This window comes from Microcebus murinus, chromosome 14 (assembly GCF_040939455.1).
Source record: "Microcebus murinus isolate Inina chromosome 14, M.murinus_Inina_mat1.0, whole genome shotgun sequence".
Taxonomy (NCBI): domain Eukaryota; kingdom Metazoa; phylum Chordata; class Mammalia; order Primates; family Cheirogaleidae; genus Microcebus; species Microcebus murinus.
Window position 1 is genome coordinate 22,942,353 of NC_134117.1, and position 24,137 is coordinate 22,966,489.

At 42.2% G+C, this 24,137-nt stretch overlaps 1 protein-coding gene across 4 annotated transcripts in view; it reads left to right on the forward strand.

Annotated features, from left to right (window-relative positions):
- The first annotated feature begins 504 nt into the window (after positions 1-504).
- STN1 (STN1 subunit of CST complex) overlaps positions 505-24,137 on the forward strand; it is a 35,267-nt gene continuing 11,634 nt past the window's right edge. Inside the window, exons 1-7 of one of the 4 annotated variants that reach the window (XM_012770574.2) lie at positions 505-569; positions 1,176-1,370; positions 7,740-7,835; positions 12,832-12,903; positions 17,531-17,698; positions 18,393-18,516; positions 19,939-20,113. In XM_012770574.2, coding sequence (XP_012626028.1) covers positions 1,238-1,370; positions 7,740-7,835; positions 12,832-12,903; positions 17,531-17,698; positions 18,393-18,516; positions 19,939-20,113 — 768 coding nt within the window. In that variant the 5' untranslated portion in view covers positions 505-569; positions 1,176-1,237. Of the gene's footprint in view, positions 570-649; positions 1,371-7,739; positions 7,836-12,831; positions 12,904-17,530; positions 17,699-18,392; positions 18,517-19,938; positions 20,114-24,137 lie in introns of those variants that run through there. The other 3 variants (XM_012770552.3, XM_012770592.2, XM_076009810.1) reach the window with 3 other exon arrangements.

A 24,137-nucleotide genomic window follows, 5' to 3' on the forward strand; every position in this document is an offset into this window, starting at 1 on the left:
GACATTATCTCCAAGTGAAACTGTAGAGTCCCTGTGCGTATATGTCAGTAGATCATTTACCAACTGTAAATAAACATTTAACATATGGCACATTGCAACCCTCCTTTTCACACTGCCTTATTTTTTTGTTTGTTTAACATATCAGGAACCACAAATATCTATACATGTACTTTTTTTTTTTTTTTTTTTTTTTTTTACAATGCTATGACTGTGCTATATACATGTACTTTGATCCTGTCCCAACCTCTTGAAGATCCTGATTTAGGGTCCTGTCACCAGCAGGGGAATGGGTGAAAGGGTGACTTGGAGGGCAGGGTTTGAGCAGCAGGAATTTCAGAGCCAGCTCCAAAGTCTCCCGAGACTTGGGCCCTGCCTGAGCCAAAAGGACGCCCCGCAGCCCCACAGCTACCTGGAGCTGAGCTTGGGGCGGGGCCTCAGCGGGCTGGGGCGGGGCCTCGGCAGCGCGCAGGATGGGGCAGAGCCTGGGCGGGATGGGGCGGAGCCGTGGCGGGGCGGAGCCGTGGCGAGGCGCGGCCGCGGGAAGGAAACGCGCAGGCGGGGAGCCCTGGGTTTGTCCCCCGCGCGGGGCGGTGCCGGGGTGGGAGGGGGCCGGCCGGAACTCCAGAGGCCACTGCTCCTGCGCCGGGCGGGGCCGTGGCCGCGAGCGCCGGAAGGGACGGGGCTGCGCGCGGCTTTGAGCTGCCGGCGGCGGGCGGGGCGGGCCGGCCCGTTTTTAATTTGTTTCCTTTATCCTCTTTTCTGGGCTCATCCCCAAAAGCAGAAGGTTTAGAGGCATAGCTACTATCAGACCCACCCACCGTGCTCCAGCCACGTGCATGGCCACGAAAGCGCCCGTTCCTCCCAGACCCCAGCCATATAAAGCGGTTTCAGGGTACGCCTGTATGGACGTATCTCCCCAAAGTGAACAGTTGGTGTCTAGCCATTTCGAAGTTGGTCTTTTTGGGGAAAGAACAGTGGGAGAACCACGAGGAACTCGGGTCCTCGAACGAGGAACGCCTCTCCCCACGCCTCGTGGCATGGTGCTTGGGCCCTGGACCCCTGGGTTTATCCTCCACCACCACCCGAGCCCCCAAATCTGGATGCCCTCCTGTGAGCAGCTTCAGGGCCATGCCAGTTTCACCTGCATTAAATACCTTGATGTATCTCTCATCTAGATCCTTGACTCAGTGATACAGATCTTGTAAGGGTTGTTTGGAAGCCACAGCCCGGCCTCCTGATGCAGTCTGAATCCAGCCAGTGTGAAGAGGAGACCCCTTCCCTCTTGTGGGGTTTGGATCCTGTGTTTCTAGCCTTTGCAAAACTCTACATCAGGGACATCCTGGATTTAAAGGAGTCCCGCCAGGTGCCAGGTATGTGGTTGTTCATGATGGATGCCTTGGGCTCTGTCCCCCAAAGTTGCAGAAGGCTGGGATTAGGGGCTTTCAGGAGAGCCTTTCCTGCTGCAGGCTTTGAAAATGACCTAGCCTGGACCTTCGAATGAGTTCATTTCTTTGTAAGGTAAAAACAGATTAAATCTTTTTTTTTTAAATAGGTGTTTGGGGGAGTAATCTTTGTAATGAGGAATGTTTTTTACCTGTGTTTGGGGTCTTTCATATTTAAAACCATTCAGTTGTCTTTTTTGGGACCTGCTGTTGGTGGAAACATCACTGGACTAGGCATTCCTAGGCCTGGTTCCTTTTCCTAATCTGCCACTTACCTGGCCTGCTCATGTGACTTGCCTTCAGTGAAGCTGCACATGTGACTCATCTTCTGTAAAGCTTATGTTTCTTGTGTGTAAAAATGGCGCTTAACCATGCCTGATTTTCTTGTGAGGGTTTGCTTTGTTTTGAATTGATCAGAATCAAAATGTTATAAGCTCCCTGAGAAGGAGGACATCATCTGCCTCATTCACCTTTAATCCCAGTGCTTACAGCAGTGCCTGGCATGTGGTGCACCCTCAAGAAACAGCAGGTGGAGCAACAAGGCATTATAAATGTGAAGTTTAAAGGAATTTTTTAAAATGAGAGTAGTGGTTACTAAAGACAAGCTTATCATACCTAACAATATACCAAATTCAGTTTAGGGTAGATTTAAATAATTCACATAGCTGTGGGCGGATCATCATGTGTTCACTGTGCTAGTTGAGAAGTTTGGTTAAACTCCTTTTGTTATTTTGAGTGAGGCTTTCCAGTGAAGGGCCTTCTGAATAGCAAGCTCTGACTCAGAAGTAGTCAGAAAGCTCAAGTGTCCACATTTTTAATGAGATGAGGTTTTGTCTGTTTCCAGCTCTATGTACAAATATATTTGGATGACCTTACACTATAGCCTTTTGTGCAGATTTTTCACCACACCTTTATTTCCTGCTTATTGTTGGAAATGGTCTCTTTTGTTTTGTTTTTTCCCTTGGAAGGCAGCCAGCCTCCTCCACAGCTTTCCATTTTCCAGAACAGTCTGGTGTTCTTCATAGTTCATCTCCTCAGGAAGAAATTAATTCACACCAAATGCCAGCTTTGCTTCAAGATCTTTGTGGGTGAGCACGCAAGTGTCAGGGACATGATAGGGGCTTAACTCTTCCTGTGGGCGAGGGACTTCATGATGTGTTACGAACAAACCAAGGAAAACAGGGACCGGTGATCTTTGCCTTTGCTCTTTCACGGGTGAGAATGTTTTCAGTGTGTTTAATGAAAATTCATGGTTGAAGCAGACATCAGCCATCATTTCACAGAGTCGTCTTCTTTAGCCTATCCGGTTCTGAGGGGTGGGGAATTCCACTAGCCTAGGTTTTTGTTTTGTTGTGTTTGGTTTGGTTAGATTTGCCATAAAGAGAAAACTTTTGACTTCATAAAATTTAGGAATATTTAAATGGCAAAGAATATCTTAAACAAAATAACAATGGTTAAACCCCAAAAATGATAAAATATGAAACAAATATGTTGTGTAATGAAGAGTCTGGCTAGACGGGCATGGTGGCTCATGCCTGTAATCCTAGCACTCTGGGAGGCCGAGGTGGGCGGATCGTTTTGAACTCAGGAGTTCGAGACCAGCCTGAGCAAGAGCGAGACCCCCATCTCTACTAAAAATAGAAAGAAATTAATTGGTCAACTAAAAATATATATATTTAAAAAAAATTAGCTGGGCATGGTGGCACATGCCTGTAGTCCCAGCTACTCGAGAGGCTGAGGCAGCAGGATTGCTTGAGCCCAGCAGTTTGAGGTTGCTGTGAGCTGGACTGACGCCATGGCACTCTAGCCGGGGCAACAGAGTGAGACTCTGTCTCAAAAAAACAAAACAAAACAAAAAAAACCCACAAAGAGTCTGGCTGGCCTTTGCCCTTGGTTCTTTCAGGGAACCCTCTAAGTTATAGTTTCCTGAGTGATAAGAGTATCTTCATTATTCATGCTGGCCCCTTGAAGCACAAATGAGTTTATGCTAATGAGGTATCTCAGGCTGGGGCCACTAAGTAATTTCAGGACTTGGGGTCAGGGGTTTGTGGGGATGGGGAGCGGCTGTCCATGCCCGAAAGATAAACTATCTGATTAAACGGTTGGGATTTTGAGCCAGGTTATATCAATCTCATGCGGGACTGGGTGGGGGACAGGGAGCTAGAGATTGAGTTCAGTCATGTGTCCAGTGATTTGGTTAATCGTGCCTACATTATGAGACCCCAGTAAAAACTGACCCTGGGGTCAGACAAGCTTCCCTGGTTGGTAATCATACACTGATGTGTCACAGGGTGATGTGTCCTGAGGACACAGAAGCTTCGTACTCTCCCAGACCTTGCTCTGTGCTCTCCATCTGGCTGGTCCTGATGTGTGCCCTCTACGTATAAAATTGTAGTCATAAGTATAGCCCCTTCCTGAGTTCTGTGAGTCATTTTAGCAAATTACCAGACCCCAGGGAGTCTTGGGGCTCTCATATTTGTAGCCAGTTGGTCAGTAGTGCAGATGGATGGTCTGAGCATCCTCCCCAAATTTGGGGCTAGCGAGAAGTGACCTTACTGAAGTGAGGGCAGTCTTATGAGGGATTGTCCTTAACCTGTGAAATTTGACCTAACTCTGGGTAATTAGTGTCAGAATTGCATTGTAAAATGGTCACAAAATGTCAGCTCCCCTAAACCTGAATTTAGGGTAAACTAATAAAAAAATTGATAAATTTGACTGTGGTGGTGCTAGTGTTTAGGTTTTTGTGTTTTTTTTTTCATTTAAAAAAACCAATTCATTTTTAATAACTGCTCACAACATACAGAAGTGGTCTTTATTGTTTTAAAGATCTCTATTACCCATGTTAAACTTTAATGATGGGTTAAATAATAATGAAACTTTTATTTAAATCAGCTGTAATACTTATACTCATCATTCTAGTGGATACAATGAAGTAGAAATAATATGTTTATAAGAATTATATTAAATAAATATATATTTGAAAAATAGGCATTTTAATGCTATCAAACTTAAGTATGAGCAATTATAATATCTATTAAATAATAGCAGTTAAACTAAAAAAAAATCAAAAGTACTTTTTAAAAGAGAAAACAGGCAGATGTCTTGCTGTGGTTGTGGATGTTCACGATCGGCTGCTTGAAAGCTTGGATCAAATGTGCCTGTGACCCTGGAACCCTGAGCCATCACAGGTTGCTCCTCCTCCTTCTTGGGGACCTGATGGTCCAGAGGACTTTTAGGGCTCTGTGGGCTGCACGTGGAACCACGGGTACAGAACGGCCACTGATATTTGTTGTGATCATTTTCTGAGCTCGTTGAGTGTTCTCTCGGTGGGCAGAGTTGCCATCCAACTTTCTTCAGCTCTCTTCTCATGGAAGGGGATCTTGTTCTGATAAACAAAGGTGGTTCTCTTCTCATTCTTTTTTCCATGTCTTCAGCCATCTTCTTGCAGAGGCTGTGCATCTGATACGTGTAGTTCGTGTTTCTATATACTTTGAGAGGTTTTTTCTGTATTTCTAAGCAGTGTTTTTCCTCCTCTATTGATTTTTCTCTGAGTTTTTTAATTCAAACCATCTGTTATTATTTTTTTTTTCCTGAACTCATTCTCTGTTGTTCTGTGATGATTTTAAGATGTTTCTTGCATCAGTCACTAGGGATTGGAAGGATTTTGTTGCATCCTCGGGTGACCCTGTCTGTCCTTGAAGACGAGCCTTTGTCGTCAGTCTGTGAGATGAAAGTTTACTGGGTTCGCTTTTCTGTCCTTTTTAGAGAAAGTCTACTGTGTCCTTCAAGTGAAGGCCTGTTCAGATTTTATGAAGTTTTGTCAGATACAGAGTTTGTAGCTTCAGAGGACTGGCCTCCATTACAGGTGACTTGAGTACTTCATTGGCTGGTGGCATTAGTCCAGACTTCTCACTGCCTTTTCAATGGACTGCAGCCGAGGCAGAACACCTTTTGTCTGTCTCTTTTCCCCATCTTGAAGTTTGTCGGCTCTTTAGTATTAACCACAGCGATACATAGCAGGATCTCCCAGGGAGACCCAAAGAGTCCTGGGATTTTCAGACATCACCAGCGGAGCATCCTGCTGCTCCAGGACCAGCTAGAGAGACATGTGGGTCCAGGACCAGATGGAGAAACATGTGGGTGGCAGAGAGCACATCCTCCATGGGTCCAAATGGCTCTGCAGCGCTGACTCTGATGGCCAGTGCACTGTGGACCACACTGACCTTGTGGAGGGTTCCATCTCTAACCAGACAAGAACCTGACAGCCAGGACAGACCATCACTTGGACTGGGGAGGGGAGGCCAGCCAGGTTCTAAAAAATAGTTCTCTGAGATTTTCCTCTACTCAGTGCACAAGTAGAAAGTGGCATTACCTATATAGTGTGTTTGGGGGAGCAGAAAGAGCTGATTGCAGCCAGGGATCAGCCTGGAACTTAGGCCACAATAAGCCCCACCTGGCCCTGCAGCAGTAAACCTAGAGGACCGGAGCAGTGCCATGCCTCACCCCTGCTCTGTACTGAAGCTCGCCCGGGCATTGTGTCAGGGTGCGGTTCAGTGGAAGGCGTCTCTGGCCGAGACTCATTCTCCTGATTTTAAGTTTGCTTCTGCCACAAGGAAGCCTGACCTTGCCTACATATGTCACAGGGCTTTCCCTCCTCTGCAGGCCCCCTGTCCCTGTTGTGTTTGGTCAATGCAGGCAGCAGGGGCAGAGGACTGAAGGGTCTCACCAGCAGCGTTGTGGAAGATACCTAGATTTCAATTGCAAGAACTCAGGAAAAGTTAACTGGAACTGGCCAGGTCTTAAAATTTCATGGATTTTCTGTGTAGCCACTTTGTCTTCATTCAATCCAAGAGTTCCTGGATGGGGCAGCTTTGCTTTGGGGTGACACAGTGACCCAGGCTCCTTCCCTCCTGTGGCCCTGCCATCTTCAGCTTGTGTTCCCCAAGGTCACCTTGGCTATAGCCTTCAATCACCAAGACATCTTTAGAGGTGTGCCTCTGGGGAGGGAGAGGGTTTTGCCTTTGGCTAAATTTGCCACTTTTGTTTCTTCAAGCCACATCTCACTCTCCTACCATCTCTCTGTCCAACTGAGGCACAGAGGCTGCTTGTCTGTAGTTTGGACTCTGCCTTAAGCGACTGTTCCCCAGTTCTTTTGTAAGGAAAACAGAACCACCCGCAGAGGCTAGTCTGAGGGTTCTGAGGGGTGTTGGGGTTCAGGCCACAGGGCCCCCCAGGGATGGGGAGAATAGAGACTCTGACCAGGCTTGGTGGTGAGGGGAAGAGGTGGCCAAACGCCTGAAGTGATCAAGTTTACAATTCATGTTTGTTTAAAAAGGAAATCGTCATTTAAAAGTTTATAATCCGTTTCTGAAAGTAAAGAATTCAGATATCATGAGGTGAAAGAGGGGCTCGAACGCTGTTAGGCAAAGACTCTTGAGTTGCAGGTGACGGGAACACAACACAAGCAACTTAAGGTGAAATGGGGAGCTTAGGTGAGGATATTGGGGTGGGGCTAGGGGCCGAGGGGAACCTCTGCAGGAGCCAGGACAGCCCTGGCACCTCCAGGGACCCACCACCCCCAGGAGTCCCTCTGCCTGTGTCCTGTCCCCAAGTAAGCAAAACGCCTCTGGACGTCAGTGGGTAGGTCCCCCCTCTCAGGTTTCTCCTCTGGCAGGAACTTGTGTGTTGGCATCTGTCCTCTAGGTTTTGAAAGTAGAGTTTTAAAAGGAGAAGTTTTTGAGTTGTAATCTGCTGGGCCCCAAAGAGTAGGGTTTTGTAACCTACTTAACCATTACAAAAAAAAAAAAAATGCTACTGCCAGTTCAAAGAAATGATGACTGGTTTCTTAGAAAAGCACGTGTTAAAACAAGCCAAAGAAACCTTTCTCACGGTTTTCTTTCTCTGTCCTTTTTCTAGTCACTCAAAATACAACATTGTGTCTGGTCCCGTCCTGTAATGACTGTTTTGGGGCCCCTTGTGAGCATTCCACATGGAGATCCATTTCACTTTCACAAGTGGAGAGCAAACTAACGAAATCTAGTTGGGCAATGCTGGTTTTCTCTTTTTTGTACTGGTACAGGCTTCTTTAAAGCCAACTTTTCTACTTAAGACCTTTGAGGGAAAGACATCTGAATTTCTTGGGGCTTGCTATTTGTTAAGAGCTGATTCTGAAGTCTGAGTTTCAGTAAACAGCATGCCACAGATTTTTCACACACACCCCCACCCCGAGTTACCATTTAATGAAGCAGAAAATATAGTCATACATTCTATAGACTTTGCTTTTTTTTTTAATTTTAGGTATATTTTTGTACAATGGGCATCCGATAAAACAGGTAGATGTCTTGGGAACAGTCATCGGAACAAGAGAAAAAGATGCTTTCTACAGTTATGGAGGTAAGAACAATTGTGTGTCTGAAATGGGGTTATGTAGGCGGTCCCAACTTGACCAAAAGCTGGATTTTAAGCCACCCAGCCTTTTAGAGCAGCTGGGGACCCTGCATAGCCCATGCACTTTCCTCTGTGGGGAGCCCCTTGGAGCCCCAGACGTGGACTGAACGTCAAATGAGGCAGCAAGTGGGAATGACACTGATGAATTTGGTGAAGTGATGGTTGCTGGGAGCTAGGAGGTGGAAGAATTAAAATACAGCCGTCTAGAATCACCCATGGACAGGACAGACACCTGATACCTGAGGGTATAGCTGTATATAGCAAAGGGTGGTAATATATGGTTATATGGATTGCTTTAAAAAGAAAAGGCCAATAAAGTGATGTAGTGGACATTGAAAACTAAGAAGGAGGAGGATCAAATGTGGTTGAGGTATTAAAATCTACCTATCTGGTACAATGTACACTATTCTGGTGATGGGTACACTAAAAGCTCTGACTTCAGCATTATACAATTCATCCATGTCACAAAAACACTTGTTACCCCCTAAATCTATTGAAATGGAAAAAAAAAAAGTTGGGAGTAATTTGAAAAACTCAAAAATAAAATAAAATGTAAAGACCAGATTAAGTAGACTTTAACAAAACAAAGAGGTATGAAAAATAATGTTTAAAGATTTATATCAAGGACAGTTTTTTGTTGTTGTTTTTTTTTTTAAAAGACCTTTTGGTACTCAAAGGGATAAATATCCATTATCAGAAAATTAATTCCCCTTCCTTCATGATCATGGAAACTAAATGAGAATTTCTGTCTTTTGGACACCAGAGGAATTGCTAGAATGTGATTTTAGTGTGATGGGTCTTGATTTTTTTCATCAAGTTGACTGTAAGCATTTTAATACATTGCCTTGTGCAACTCTGAAATTCTCTGTAGTTAAAAGGACAAACCAGATATTTTATGGGAAGCTTAACTTAACTTTGAATTCCAAGCCTTTGCTGGAATTGATATTATCACTTGTGGTTTTGCCTTGGATTTATATTCTTACTCTATTTGGGAAAAAATAGAAGGCGGTTGAACTTTGTGACCAAGAACAAATTGTTGGCAGTCCCCACGATAATTGATAGATACAATGTCATTGCCTTTCTTCAACATATATTCACCTTCCTGAAGATGATTGTCTTGTGCTTATAAAATAACATGTGAGAGATGAGATCTTTCCTGCCTTCTGCTTTTTCCTAGCATTTTTTTTTTAAACTCTGAAATAGATTGTCTTGTCAGGCATTCCCAAACTGAGTCTCTGCTTTATTTTTCCAAAGATATTGGGCCTGTTTTTCTCCAGACAACTCGACAAACATTTGCTCAGTTTCTACAGTGTACCCAGCTGTGGGAAAGTACATTGTCTGTAGTATAAAAAAATGATTCTTCTCCAAACACCAATGATGAAATAATAGTGCCTTTCAATTTACAAAGCACCTATACATGCATTATGTCATATTATTCTTTCCCTAATCATTCGAAATAGAAAGGACTGATATTATTTCTGCTTTGTAGATGAGAAAACTAAGGCTCATTCATTTGCTCAAGGTTTAACTGATAGAGGTTTGTGGGTCCAGTGTACCATTTACTGACTCCAGTGTGTTCTGTAGTCTTGTATAACTCTATCTGATTTTTCTCTCCCCTTCTTTCCTACCCCCAACTCCCATCAAAACAAAAACAAAAGTCAACTGAGTCTGGTGTTTAGTTTTCTGTTTTTCAGATCAAATAAATGAGGCTGTTTGAGGCCTGTAGTCCTGGCCCTAAAACCACGATAGATATTAGGTGTGTGACGTAAAGAGACTTCAGTTAACTCTTTCCCATTATGAAAAGATTAAGGTGATTTGTTTGACTCTTTCCCAATAAGCTTTTCTCTCTAAGTGGGTGTCTGAGTATGACATATCTGGGGGCTAGGGGAAGATGAAAAGCATCTGAACATTGAGGTAATGGAGAGTAGAAATACTTTTGCGACTTCGGTTCTTGGGAGAGCTGCCTCTCTCCCTGCTGTCCTAGAGCCCGGCTTGGCTCTCGGCCACCTACCAGGTGGCCCCTCCCTGCTACTCCAGGTCCTGCTTCCCCTGACTCACCAGGGGCCTGTTCTAGGGGTGCTTCCTGCTCACATTGACTCATCCCAGGGCCGAAACAAAAGGCCAGTGGCTCAGGCAGTGCTGCCCAGCCTGGGAGGATGTTGTGCAGCGCTCCAAGGATGCTTCTCTTCTGGGGCATTCCAGCAGCTAGCCCCTCAGGGCGCCACGGCCTGAGGGCTGCTGAGAGAGGTCAAACCTGGAAAGTCAGAGGAGTTGGTGGCAGTGTCTGGAGTGTACAGAACACCTGGTAACAACTCGAGCTCAGACCTGTCTTGGGAGGTTACAGTCAAGACCAGAATGACCTCACATTTTCTAGAATGAGTGTTCATATGCTAATTTTTTTTACTTTCTATCATAAGTCAAGGTCTTCAACTGGCCAGAGAAATGGTGTGTCTAGAAGTGTTATACACTTTTAAACTCAAAACGTCCTTATTGATTTGTTTTGCTTCTTTAAATGATACTCATTAGAAAAAATATAAGCTAGAGAAATTTTAATGAAGTACATAAAAGTCATGTGAAACACTATAAATCAGGCAAAACCAATATCAGTGTGTAGGTTAGCATTCTTCCTAATATTTCCAACATGTTGATAATATTGAAGAAGTATAGGAATGCTTTATTTCCTTAGTACTTTTATGCATATTTCTTTCTCTTCTTAAAGTTTGTGAAAATAGGCTTACATTGAATATAGAGTTCCTTCCCCAAACTCCAAAAGAAGCTTCTGTTAGCATTTAATGTCTTAAAACCATTTCTGTCAAATATACTGTTTAATGTTTTATATATATTGGATTATATGTAAGATTATATATAAAATTTCTGTTTTACAGTGAGGCATGCATATCTTTTAACAGCAGTGAACATAAATCTTCATTATAAGTTTTTATTCTCATATAGTATGTCATTGTAACTTACTAACCAATTCCATATTTATAAACATTTAAGTATTTCCAATTTGCAGTATCATGAATAATACTACAGTGAACAGGCTTATTTAAGATGTATATATCTATGTACTTGTTCCATTTCTCTCAGGATAAATTAATGGAAGTAATTGCTAAGTCAAATGATATATACATTTCAAAAAAAATTTTTTTAAGAGATGGGGTCTTACTTATTGCCCTGGCTGGAGTGCAGTGGTTATTTACAGGTACGATCAGAGTGCACTATAGCCTCTGGGCTCAAGTGAACCTCCTGCCTCAGCCTCCAGAGTACCTGGAGAGCAGGCGTGTGCCATTGTGCCCAACGTACATTGTTTAGCAATGCCTGGAACATAGTAAGTACTCAATAAATGGGCATGGTCATTAGTGTTCTTGTTATTCCTGATGAATCCAATTGATTTTGCATATAAGAAGGAGGTTTGGAAGAGCTGACTTCTTTTGACAGGGTCTGGGCTAGAGTGCAGTGGTGTCATCATAGCTCACTGCAGCCTCAAACTCCTGGGCTCAAGCAATCCTCCTGCCTCAGCCTCCCAAGTAGCTGCGATTCCAGGTGCATGCCACCACACCCAGCTTTTTTTTTTTTTTTTTTTTAATGTAAAGACAGACTATTGCTTTGTTGCCCAGGTTGGTCTCAAACTCCTGGCCTCAAGTGATCCTCCTGCCTCGGCCTCCCAAAGTACTAGGATTATAGGCGTGAGTCACCAGGCTCAGCCATTTTTTTCTTATTAATTTATATGAGCTCTCTCTGTATTAAGGCACTAAGGCTACCATTTGGAAAATTACTGTCCAGTATTATTTTTTAGGTAGTCAAGTATATCAGACTTTTTTTCTAATGAGTTGTGATTTTCAGGTTCTGTTTAAAGAAGTCTGTCCCCACCAACTATAAGCCCAAGGTTAAAAGTATTTTATCCATGTCTTCTTAGTTTACCTTTTTTATATTTAATGAAATGAAACCCATCTAGGCTTTATTTTTGCATAAGAAATATTCTTTTTGGCGTTCTTTCAACACATATTTAAGCCAGCAACAAAAAATTTTTGCCTTATATTTCTTCTATATTATGTGTGCTTTTACAACAGTCTGGTTGATAATTTTTTTTTAATTATGAGGCCTACTGACCTAACACTTAGCAACCTCTATTCTGAGTTTGTTAGAAATTAGGCAAAGAAAATATGCCCATTATCCCCTAGCAACCATCTCCAAATTCTTCTATAATTATAAATCCAAGTTCAGTGGGAATTGTTTGATTTTTTTTTTTTTTTTTTTACTCTAGGAATGAAATTAGCCAGACCAGTATTGTTTTTGTTGCCAGGGAATAATTATTTTCTATTATAAAAATAAAATGGCGCCCTTCTGTGATGTGCTTGGCTTTCCTTACATCCCCTGCAGTGGGGAGGACGGGCAGAAGCTCTTCCACAAAGAGAAGCCCAGGCCAGATGACTTGGAATGCTCTGTTTTGTTAAGTCAGCACAATAGCAAAGAGAAATGGTGACAGAAGGCTGTCCTCTGAGTGCCTGTGCCTCTAACCACAGACCATGTGATGCCTTCTTATTTTAGTGTGGGAGGGAAAGGCTGATTTTTTTATGTGAGCCATCATTGAGATTTTTGCACTTAACTTCCTGAGGACATCATTTTTAATATAGAGTCGTAGACAAGAATCATCGGTAGCCTTAAGGTATCGTAAGTAAAATGCTGAATACATCCCATTGGACTTGTGTATTATTACACCGACTTGTGCAGGCAAGCAGTTCATACTAGGGTATGGTGAGAGGTTGTTTCTAAAGGTGGAAGGAGAGTTTGATAAGGGATTTGCCCCTCCAGGCCATTGAGAAATGTCATCTTTCAGGATTGAGAAAAGTCATCTCTGGATGGCTAAATGTAGTGACAACATGCTAATTTACCAGCCATGCCCAAATTTCTGTTCTGCCCTTCTGCACTTCTCTTGCAGTGGATGATGGCACTGGAGTTATAAACTGCATCTGCTGGAAAAAGTTGAGCAATACCGAAGAGTCTTCATCAGGTAATTTTATTTGCCATGTTCCTTTACTTTTTTAGCTAATCAATGGATTTTGTTCAAAGTAGCTCATCAAAACAGCTGTAGGGCTAAATTTTCGCCTGTATCCACTGGTGAATTACATTGATCCACTCGAAGCACTGTACCCATGTGCTCAGAGCAGTGCTGCTCGGAAGACTGGGACCCTGGGGGAACCAGGGGATCTTCCTTCTCCCATCTCTTTGGTGCTTATTTCCCGCTAAGCCTTCAGGAATGTGTGCAGGTTACTGGGAGTTTGAGCGGTTCACTTTTACCATACCAGTTATTATGTAAGTCAAGATGTTTTAGCCTAATTACCTGTCAGGTCTGAGTCCGTTGCTCTGGCCGTATCACTTGACCAAAGAAGATTCTGAAGACTGTTTCTCCCTGCCATTGTAATACAGTAGCAGCCATAGATGGTACATAATCAAGTGGGTGTGGCTGCATTCCAGTAAAACTTTATTTACAATAATAGGGTACAGCTGGATTAAGCCTGTGGGCTGTAGTTTGCACACCTCTGTTTTAGACATTGTTTTAGTTTTAAAAATTAACTATTTTTTAAGAAATGGCAGCATTAGAAATATTATATAAGTCCTATACTTAGTAATTTTTTAGATCACCAAAATGCCTGTTAATACTGAGTGAGGGCCAGGCGCGGTGGCTCACGCCTGTAATCCCTGCACTCTGGGAGGCTGAGGCGGGCAGATTGCTCAAGGTCAGGAGTTCGAAACCAGCCTGAGCAAGAGCGAGACCCCATCTCTACTATAAATAGAAAGAAATTAATTGGCCAACTAATCTATATAGAAAAATCAGCCGGGCATGGTAGCGCATGCCTGTAGTCCCAGCTACTTGGGAGGCTGAAGCAGTAGGATTGCTTGAGCCCAGAAGTTTGAGGTTGCTGTGTGCTAGGCTGACGCCACGGCACTCACTCTAGCCTGGGCAACAAAGCGAGACTCTGTCTCAAAAAAAAAAAAAAAAAAAATACTGAGTGAGATTTTTTAAATATCAGTAAGGAGATAAATAAATGAACAATCGCAGTGGGTAGACTTCATTCACAATTGCTTTGCAAATACAAAGAGAGTATAAGAGGACAAGGAGAAAGCCTAAAAATTATTCTCAAAATGTTACATGTGAAGTGATGTTTTTAAATTGTTCCCAAATAGCCCATTCTCTCCTTTTAATTTAATTGCCCTCAGTTTAAAAGCTTTCCATTGGAAAGTGGCCAATGGAGACTAGTTTTTTTAAACAAAATTTAATCTGGGTCAAAATCATGTTCCAGTCAGTGAAAGTATAAAAATATAATATTAACTCCCATAAATGTCACATTGAATGTACCATTTGGACTTAGCTTATGAGCAAAGTTTAAAAAGCCTGGCCCTTAATATTAGAATTTAAAGGAGGTTTATCTTTCATGATGGAATAGACTACTTAAAGTGAAGTTCTGTCAAGCTCCAGCCATCTCATTATATTCATTAAATTACACAGCTTGAGCCTTCGTTCAGCAATTTGGCTCACCCTTTAAATGAAAGCCAGACCTCTTTTCCTCAGACCAACCATCAGTCTGATCATTTCAGTGGTGCTATATGAAGCATTTATTATCACCTATAAATGTATGCATGATGGCAGTGAAATTTATAAATACCTTTAAAATTCAGCCTACATCGAAGAGGACCTGGAGATAGGAACACAGAACAGCCTTTTAAAAAATAGTACTTGGGGATTTTTCTGTCTGTCTTTTGTGGGTTTTTTTGAGACAGTCTTGCTCTGTTGCTCTGGCTAGAGTCCTGTGGTGTCATCACAGCTCACTGCGACCTCAAACTTCTGAGCTTGAGCGATCCTCCTGTCTCAGCCTCCCAAGTAGCTGGGACTACAGGTGAGCACCACCACACCCAGCTAATTTTTTCTGTTTTTTTGTAGAGATGGGATCTTGCCCTTGCTCAGGCCGGTCTTGAACTGGCTTCAAGCAATCCTCCTGCTTTGGCCTCCCAGAGTGCTAGGATTATAGGTATGAGCCACTGCACCCAGCCAGTGCTTGGGGATTTTCTGAGAAACCCAGTAAGCTGAGCAGTGTTAATGCTGATTGTTCTTGGGTATTCCTAGGTATTGGTCACTGCATACACAAAGTTCTCTGTGCTCCCTACATTGCTGTACCCTTGGTTTAGTAGATGTATTAAAAGAAAATGCCTCTGCAGATTACAAAGCCATGGTTACCAAAGTTATACTAGGTTAATTTTGATTATGGGTTTACCCATAAAATAATAACAGAGAATAGATCATCTTATATAAAAATATATAGCCTCTCCTACAATTTAAAAGCAAAATAAAATGTATGGAATCATTATATATTTGTTAAGGTATTGAAAATCCAACAGCTACTCAGGAGGCCGAGATGAGAGGATCACTGAGGCCAGAAGTTCAAGACCAACCTGAGCAATATAGCAAGACCCTGCCTCTAAAAAAAAATTTATTAAAAATTACCCAGGTGTGGTGGTGTGCACCATTAGTCCCAGCTACTCACAAAGCTGAGGTAGGAGGATTGCTTGATCCCAGGAGTTCAAGGTTGCAGTGAGCTATGATCACATCACTGCATTCCAGCCTGAATGACAGAGCAGGACTCTGTCTCTAAAAAAAACAAAACAAAACCAAGTATAGAAGCTGTGAGCATGCATGCATTGCTGAGGACATCATGTAAAAACAGAGGGTTGATGATTTTTTTCTGGCAAATGTTCTGACAATATGTAATGAACTTTAAACCAGTTTATACTGTTTTATCTAGTAATCCCTAATGAAAGACCCCAAAGAAAACAAGATAATTTTGTCTTGAAAGCTTAATCCTTCATTATCATAAATATCTTACATTATTGAGTATTTTCTATGGCTCTGAAACTATGGACAGCACATAATATAAGGGTTAAATTAGATCATGCACAACAACTCTATGTATGAGGTTAAACTCTACTATCATCCCCATTTCATAATTGAGGAAAATGAGGCATAAGAGTAGAAGGGAAACTGAGGCACAGTGAGGTTAAGCAGCCTGCCCAAGTTCACACATCTAGTAAGAAAGAGGTAAACTGAGATTCAAGACAGGTCTTTCTGACCCTGGTAGCCAAATGCTCACCTCTAAGCTGTACTGCCCACATACAGTGCTAGTGGTAAAAATCAAATTAAAAAATTGTTAAAAGGGGAGGAAAGATTTAGTGAGACTAGCTAACAAGCTGTGGCATGTTAACAAGACTGAACATTATATTGTTATTTAAAATGTGAGTTGTGTAGATTCTGTGGATACATGTGTGTATTTAAAATGATTCTAGGCAGAAAAACAGAACACAAAATCTTTTACACCCACCAGCTGTAACTGGAAAATGTGAATATCTCCGGGGGCAGGCAGGGGAGAATAAAGGGTAAGCAGGAACGCTCTGAAGCTAGTGGCTTCCTGGGTTCAAGCGCCAGCTCGTCACTAACTAGCTATTTTACTTTGGGCAAGTTGCTTGCCCTCTTTGACTTCGCTTCCTCCTCTCTAAAATGGGGCTAATAATAAACAGGAGTGGTTGTGAGCATTAGACCTGCTGATACATTGTACAGTCCATAGAATAGTAGAACAGCACCTGTAGTACCCAGACCTTCGTGCCTATGCTTATGTGATACAATTCAGAAGTAAAATTCAGTGATAGAAATTACAGTTGAATATGTAATGGCTTCTTTTCACCACGAAGTTGCTTAAGTGTATAGTTTTAGATGGTATGAGAGTAAGAGAAAGAGAGAATGTGTGTGTGTGTGTGTGTGTGTGTGTGTGCGCGCACGCGTGTGTGGTAAGAGAGAGAGATTAGCCTAGTTGCCCAGCAGGAGAAGTGAGAGATTAGAATGTTGATCACCTAGGTGGGACAAGTCTTTGTTGAAGACACATGGAGGCCGGGCTTGGTGGCTCACGCCTTTAATCCTAGCACTCTGGGAGGCCAATGCAGGCGGATTGCTCAAGGTCAGGAGTTTGAAACCAGCCTGAGCAAGAGCGAGACCCCATCTCTACTAAAAATAGAAAGAAATTAATTAGCCAACTAAAAATATAGAAAAAATTAGCCGGGCATGGTGGCATGTGCCTGTAGCCCCAGCGACTCGGGAGGCTGAGGCAGGAGGATCGCTTGAGCCCAGGAGTTTAAGCTAGGCTGACGCCACAGCACTCTAGCCCGGGCAACAGAGCAAGACTCTGTCTTAAAAAAAAAAAAAAAAAAAAAAAAAAACAAGGACACATGAAAGGGTTGTTTAGAGCTATTGCCACTGTGCCTGGCTGCACTCTGTACAGAATTCAGCTTTGGGCCATGTGGAGCCCTTTGCACTGACGGTGCAGGGGCCAGAAAGAAGGTGCCGGAGTCGCACTGGAACTCGCCCACTGGGCCTCCACCCAGACTCTGTTCCCTGCACTCTGCTCTTGAATAATTACAGCTTATACCGCTTGCTCAGCAGAGGACTTCCCAAGGTTATGTGGATTTCCTACAGTGGAGCAACTAATCAGAAGTAGAATAAATAAACGTATTGTGTTGGTCTTACCCTAAAACCATGTCACAAATGTGGTAGAGGAGATTGTGTTATAAATTTCTTTACTTCTGGCTCTAAACAGCTACAGCTGCTCCAAGTGCAGCAGAAGAGCAGAGCTTAACCTCAAAACTTAAGAAGCTACAAGAGGCCATTGAACAGAGAACAAAGTTAGAAATTGGGGATATTGTCCGAATCAGAGGCTACATCCGCACGTACAGGGAAGAGCGAGAAATTCATGCCACCGCTTATTGTAAGTGTGAAAGATTTTGACCACATTGGTCGTTATTCTGGGTGTGTGTCTAGTAAACTCTTATTCAGCTAAAAGTCAGACTTAGAAAAAGTTCAAATAAGATTTAACTCTATTTAATGGAGGAAATAATATTGTGTAACATGCTTTCTTTAGAAAAGCAGCATATCTTAATTTTGTAAAGAAGTAATTATAAATTGGGAAAGAAAATGAATCATTTACTATATCTAGTTAGTAAGTTTATTTGGACAACATAGTAGTTTCCAAAGTACTTTGAAGGTCTAAGTGTTAATCCATTAGGGCAGAGTATTCATATTCTTCAAAATGATGGAAATTTCTTGAACACCATTGAGTCTGTTGACTTTAAATGAAAACAGCTATATGACAGTCCTCCATCATCTTCTCTTTGTGCTGTGCTGGCTGGTTTTCAGTTGAACGTCTTAAGGACAGGGGCTGTCCACCAGAGGAACAGAGGAATGATACACTTATGTCCAGTCCCAGCCGACACCCTGGCCAAGCCTGTGGCACTTGGGGCATTGCATTCCCTCTTGCAGGATGCCTTGGTGACCCCTGGGCACCCATGAGAAAGGAGGCCCACCTAGTGCCTCGTTTACTGTTGTTCTGCTGGCACTTTGGACATGGAGAAGAACTGATCTCAGTGTCATTGCTGTGACATCTTTTTTCTGATGCTTGTTAGATAAAGTGGATGATCCAATGTGGAACATTCAAGTTGCAAGGATGCTTGAGCTGCCCTCCATCTATAGGAAAGTTTATGACCAGCCTTTCTGCAGCCCAGCCCTAGAGAAAGAAGAGGCACTGAGGTAAGCTGTGTCTTGTCACTGCCGATAACATAGCCAAGCAGTGGGAGCCCACATGCTCGGGTCAGCCTGGGTTCAAATCCTGAGTTGTCCGCTTCTTGCTGTGGGGCTCTGGGCAAGTGCTCTAACCCTCTGTATGCTTTAGTTTCCTTATCTGCAAAGATCATAGTACACATGTTCTAGGGTTATTGTGAGGAAAATATATGTGCAGTTAGAGTCACCAAAGGAGTAGAGGTGCGAGCAGAGAAAAACACTTCGAAGAAATAATAGCCGACATTTTTCCAAGTTGATAAAAACTGTAAACTCTCACGCCTGTAATCCTAGCACTCTGGGAGGCTGAGGCAGGAGGATTGCTTGAGCTCAGGAGTTTGAGACCAGCCTGAGCAAGAGTGAGACCTGTCTCTACTATAAATAGAAAGAAATTAGCCAAACAACTAAAAATAGAAAAAAATTAGCTGGGCATGGTGGCGCATGCCTGTAGTCCCAGTTACTTGGGAGGCTGAGGCAGGAGGATAGCTTGAGCCTAGGAGTTTGAGGTTGCTGTAAGCTAGGCTGATGCCATGGCACTCTAGCCTGGGCAACAGAGTGAGACTCTGTCTCAAAAAGAAAAACAAAACTATAAACTCACAGATCCATGAAACTCAACAAACCCCAAGGCAAGAAAGCTGAAGAAAACTGCAGCAAGGCACATCCTAATCGAAATGTTATACCATAGCACATTGTAACCAAAAGCCTATAAGAAAAGCTAGACCAGCCATTCCCAACCAGGGAGGACTAGGAGGAATTAGAATATGTGCGTATTTATATGCATTATATGCTAATATATGCACAGAAGAACTCTGAGAGGAGCCAGAGAGAACCAGAAACAGCAGCTCTCTGGGGGTGGGAACTGAGAGGTAGGATGGGAGTAAGATAAAAGGGCTTTTCACTGTGTACTCTTTAATGTTTTTTAACATGTGAATATATTGCATATTCAAAAAAGTATATTAAAGTAAAACTATAGACCTGTATAAAATAAAAAGTGAAAATTCTCCATTTTCCCATCTCCCACATCAGTTCCATTCCCCAGAGGTTACCACTGTTCCTAGTCTGATGTGTATTCTTTTAGATCTGTGCTTACATAAGCATGAATATTCACACATATATTTTGCAGGTTGTCATTTGCTTTTATACAAAAATGGGACCATACCTTACATACTATTCTACAGCTTGACTTTTTTTTTTAATCTATCATGCATAGCTCTGTTAGTTCCTATCGTTCCACTTCATAATTTTAAATAACTGCACAATGTTCACTGTATGAATTACTCTTTATGTCAAAAACGAGCAGCAATATAGTGTTGCATTTTCTACCTAACTTCCTGTTTTCTGCACACCAAAAAGGAGCAAAGGTGACAGTTTTCTGTGGGGCTTTTTTCTCCCCAGCAGCAATCCAGAGGGCCTGGACCTTGCCAGTCTCACGAGCTTGCTAAGTGAAAAAGCTAAAGAATTCCTCATGGAGAACAAAGTACAGACCTTTTACCAGCAGGAGCTGGAGATAGTGGAATCTTTGCTGTCTGTTGCCAATCAGCCTGTGATTCACAGCGACAGCTCCGACCAAGTGAGTGCAGCCTGCCCATGTGGGAATTCCATTCCGTCTCCCAAGTCTGCAGTTAGGCATTAGGACTAACAGGGTGGGCCAGGGAACAGAGATGATGGTTCTATCACAGTTTGTTTCTATTCTAGAAAGAAACAACTGACCACCAAGAACTTGAAATAAGACTGGACCTGCCCTTTCCCCCCTCCTTACTGAATCTCATTACACTTAATCTTCAAATAGAAAATATTAATAGTCTAAGGTTTACAGTACTTAGCTGTTAATACTCACTGAAATGTGTATTTAATCTCAGCAGAAGCCAAGTGAGGGAGCAGGGAGATAATTATCCATCCAAGATGATTTATTGATCAGCAAGATCTTTAACCTGAACCATGGTTTTTAATGACTTGCTCTCCCTTTTTCAGAATAAGGTTAACCTATTGTGTTTTTGGAGTTAAATAAAGACCAAGTTGTATTCTAGTTTATCCATAAAATTTCAAGAACATTTAAGTAATTTTTTATTCTTCTTGAAAAGCGTTGCCTCCATATTTTTTATTCCTAATGTTGTAGATGAACTTGTTTGGTTGCTTGGTGTTTATTTATTGCTTGGAATTAAGAATTATTTGCCCTATATAAGCATGAGGTCTAGCAAAAAAAAAAAAAAAAAAGAATTGTTTGAGACTTTGGTTTTAGGCTTTCCCTTTCATTACAGTTCTTAGGTTTGTTGGTGTTGTAACAATGTTTATTTATTTCTCTTTCTTTTCTTTACCCTGCCATGGAGTGATCTCAGTTTAAGTGTCACCTTCTTGCCCTCCCTTGCCATTTGCTCTGATCACCACTTGGTCCCTGACTCTTATACCTGTTTCCGTATCTGTGAATATCACTGGTATTTATTTGTTTTCCCGCCTGTTCCTCAACCAGAATTTAAGTTCTGTGTCTCTCTTGTTCTTTGCTCTCCACTCAGTGGCTAGAACAGGTTCTCAGTAATTATTTGTTGATTGAAGGAATGAGTGGGTTTTCTAAAAATTCAAATGGTCCCAGAAAGCATATAGTTAAAAGGAATATTCCTTCCCATCCTCTCTCCTGCTTCCTTGTCCCAGAGACAAACACCATTACTAGTCTCTTGAATATTCTTCTGGATATAGTTTGTGCAGCTATAAACTCTAAGTAGTTGTAGCCCTTTCTTTTTTACACAGATGGTAGCATGTTGTGGTTTTCTATGAGGGCTAGCTTTTCAGTGATCAGCATGTCTTATAGATCCTTTCCTGGCAGTACATAGATTTGCCACTACAGTCTCTTGTGACATGTACCCCTTACGGTACATGTCAAAATAGTAAATACATTACTATTTAACCAGTCTCTCCATTCCTGGACTGTTCACATGTTTTCTAGTCTCTTGCCATTACCAACAGGGCTGCTGTGAATGTCCTTGCTAGGTAACATAAGTTGTTCATGATTCTATTGGAAGAGATACCAGGTCACCCTCCTGACCTCCTAGGCACGGCCACTGCGTCTCAGTTTTGTTTGTGCACTTAATTATCTCTTTTGGGCAACAGGCTGATGTGCCCAGTGACCCATGATTTCATATGGGGAGAACAGGGATATAATTTCAGAAAACACTGAGGTGGAAAGGGTCATGACTGGCTGCTTTATTCTTTGCCAAGGTTGCTTCTAAACAGTTGCAGCTCTCCAACTGTCTGCTGACAGCAAGATTGACCTTTCCACTTAATCATTTAGAGGAGGCTCAAAGCCAAATTGACCTCCTAGGACTTCTGATGACTCTATCAGCATGTTTGGAAGGAAATTTAAAGCTTAGTGAATACCACATTCTTCACATGAAGCCAGCTCTTCTGTGATAGCTATAATTAAGTGAGAGAGAGAGACTTAAGGACTCTGAGGACTAAAAGGCTCCTGCATTCAGAATGACCTGTGGGAAACTTTTGGTGCAATAGCTTTTTGAAAATGCTTAGAGCAGAAACTTGTGTGTGCCCAGTGCTGCATGTTTAATAAGAAATGACTATGGCACTATATTTGCTGTCTTTGGAAACTTTTTTCCATCAATTATGAATTAGTCCCTCACGTTGCTCTAGTTGGGGAGGTCAGTGTCATTAAATTGAATTCAGTTTAATAGAGGCCTGGGAGACTAAAGATGCTTCACAAAGATGGTGAAACCCTAGATCCTTTGGCACTTTCTGTTGTCACACAGATGAAAGCTTAACAAAAAAATCATTGTGATGGCGTAATAGTTTAGAGGCAGAGAGAGAGCAGGCTTCAATGTTTCCTCCTTTCTTTTTTCTTTTTTTTTTTTTTCATAGTGGCTCTTCTTAGCAAATCCAGAAACATGATAAGCAGGTCTTGCAAAACCATTGTTTCTCTGACAGCTGGATGAATGTTGAGTTTGTTTGCGAGTGAGGACTATATATATTTCAGGATCCACCCAGTTCCTGACCTGAGACAGGAGAGGCTTGGTAAGGCTCGGCGTGTTCAGCCAGTGGCGGTTTTTGTCTGTGAGCAATTTCGGTTTCCTAAATCTGATGAGTCTGTCATTGCTGTTTTGAAAAAGACAAGAAAGACACAGATCCCTGTCCAGGAGAAGCTGCTGGGAGGAAGAGACTTGAGGCTTTATTTACCCTTGAGACTGTGGTCTTCAGAACCAGGCCAGGGAAACATGTCCCCGGGTCAGCTGAGGCAAATGTTTTTGGAAAGGAAGCTTCACATGTTGTTTATATTTACAGGGTGCCATTTCTGTGGAGTCCTTCTTGTTCACAGCTGAAACTTTTTAATCTCCCAGGCCCGGCATTCTCTCTTCCTGCTACTGATCTTACTGAAGTCCGGAAGGAACCAGGCTCTGTATGGTCTGGGGATAACCATTATTTTTAATGACAGGAATAATCATGTCATAATCATTTCTAGTTAGTTTCCAGTGTATTTCTGTCTTGCTCAGAGATATAATAAACCTGACCCTTAGAATCCTCATGTTAAATTGACTAAAGAAGATAGATCTCCTTAGAATTATAAAGATTAAGTGGTGGTAGAGGTCTGTGCATGAATCTCTTTCAGGTCGATTGAGAGTCCCCTAAGTAAGAGCACTCATGTATGAAATTAAAAGCAGCTTTGCCCTAAGCCCCCATGAATAACAAGAAATGCGGCTGAAGATTGCTAGGTGAGGTGTTTATTTTAAACACACCCGGATAGTTTTTCTGCCCGTGGGAGTTGTCAAATATTTCTCAGCCTTATTCTCCCTTCAGAAAATGGATGCTGTCATATCCTGGAATGTTTGCCCATTTTAAAGCCCTAATGTCCTAATGACCAGGTTCTCCAGCTTATTCTGTTAAGGAAAAACCTTAAACTATTAAGTTAGTTAAAAGTGTTAGACTATCATCTTTAGCCCAGGAGAGCACGTTTGTGAAACATCACCAGCATCTATTAGATTAACAAAACGGCTATTTGGAAGGCCTCTTCTAGGAAGAGAAGGTTTCTTTAGGGATGGAATTGGCAGCATTTGAGACCATTTGGAGGTTCTTTCCTTTCCTTGTCACCTTGAGGAAATGTCATCAGCATATCTCAGCCACACTTTCTTTTTCAGCATCAATGGATATTGCCCCAGATGGCCTTTGTAAGTACCTTTCATTAGAGGTAGGCCTTTGCCTTAAAACACTTTTTGGGAAAGTTGGCCACATTTGTTTGGAGCTCTGATGTTTTTAATATCTTGATAAATTTCTATCCTATTAAAAATGGATCTGTACCTTGAAGGACAGTTGTTGTTCACCATTTTCTTTGTTTTGAGAATGAATAGAAAATGCCCAGTGGACTAATAAGAAGGATACAGCCTCTCTAGTGAGATACTTGTTCCACTCATCTCACAGGTACTTTATTGGTCACCTGATGTGTGCCAGGGAGTGGGTGGCTGAGATGTAGTACAAAGTCCCCAACTCAAGAAGCACACTATCCAGTTAACCGAGGTGGGACATAAGTGATAGCCTAGCTTCCTTGGGAATAAAACGTAGGGTGACCTGGTAGCCTCTATAGGCAAACCTATCTCTTAGAG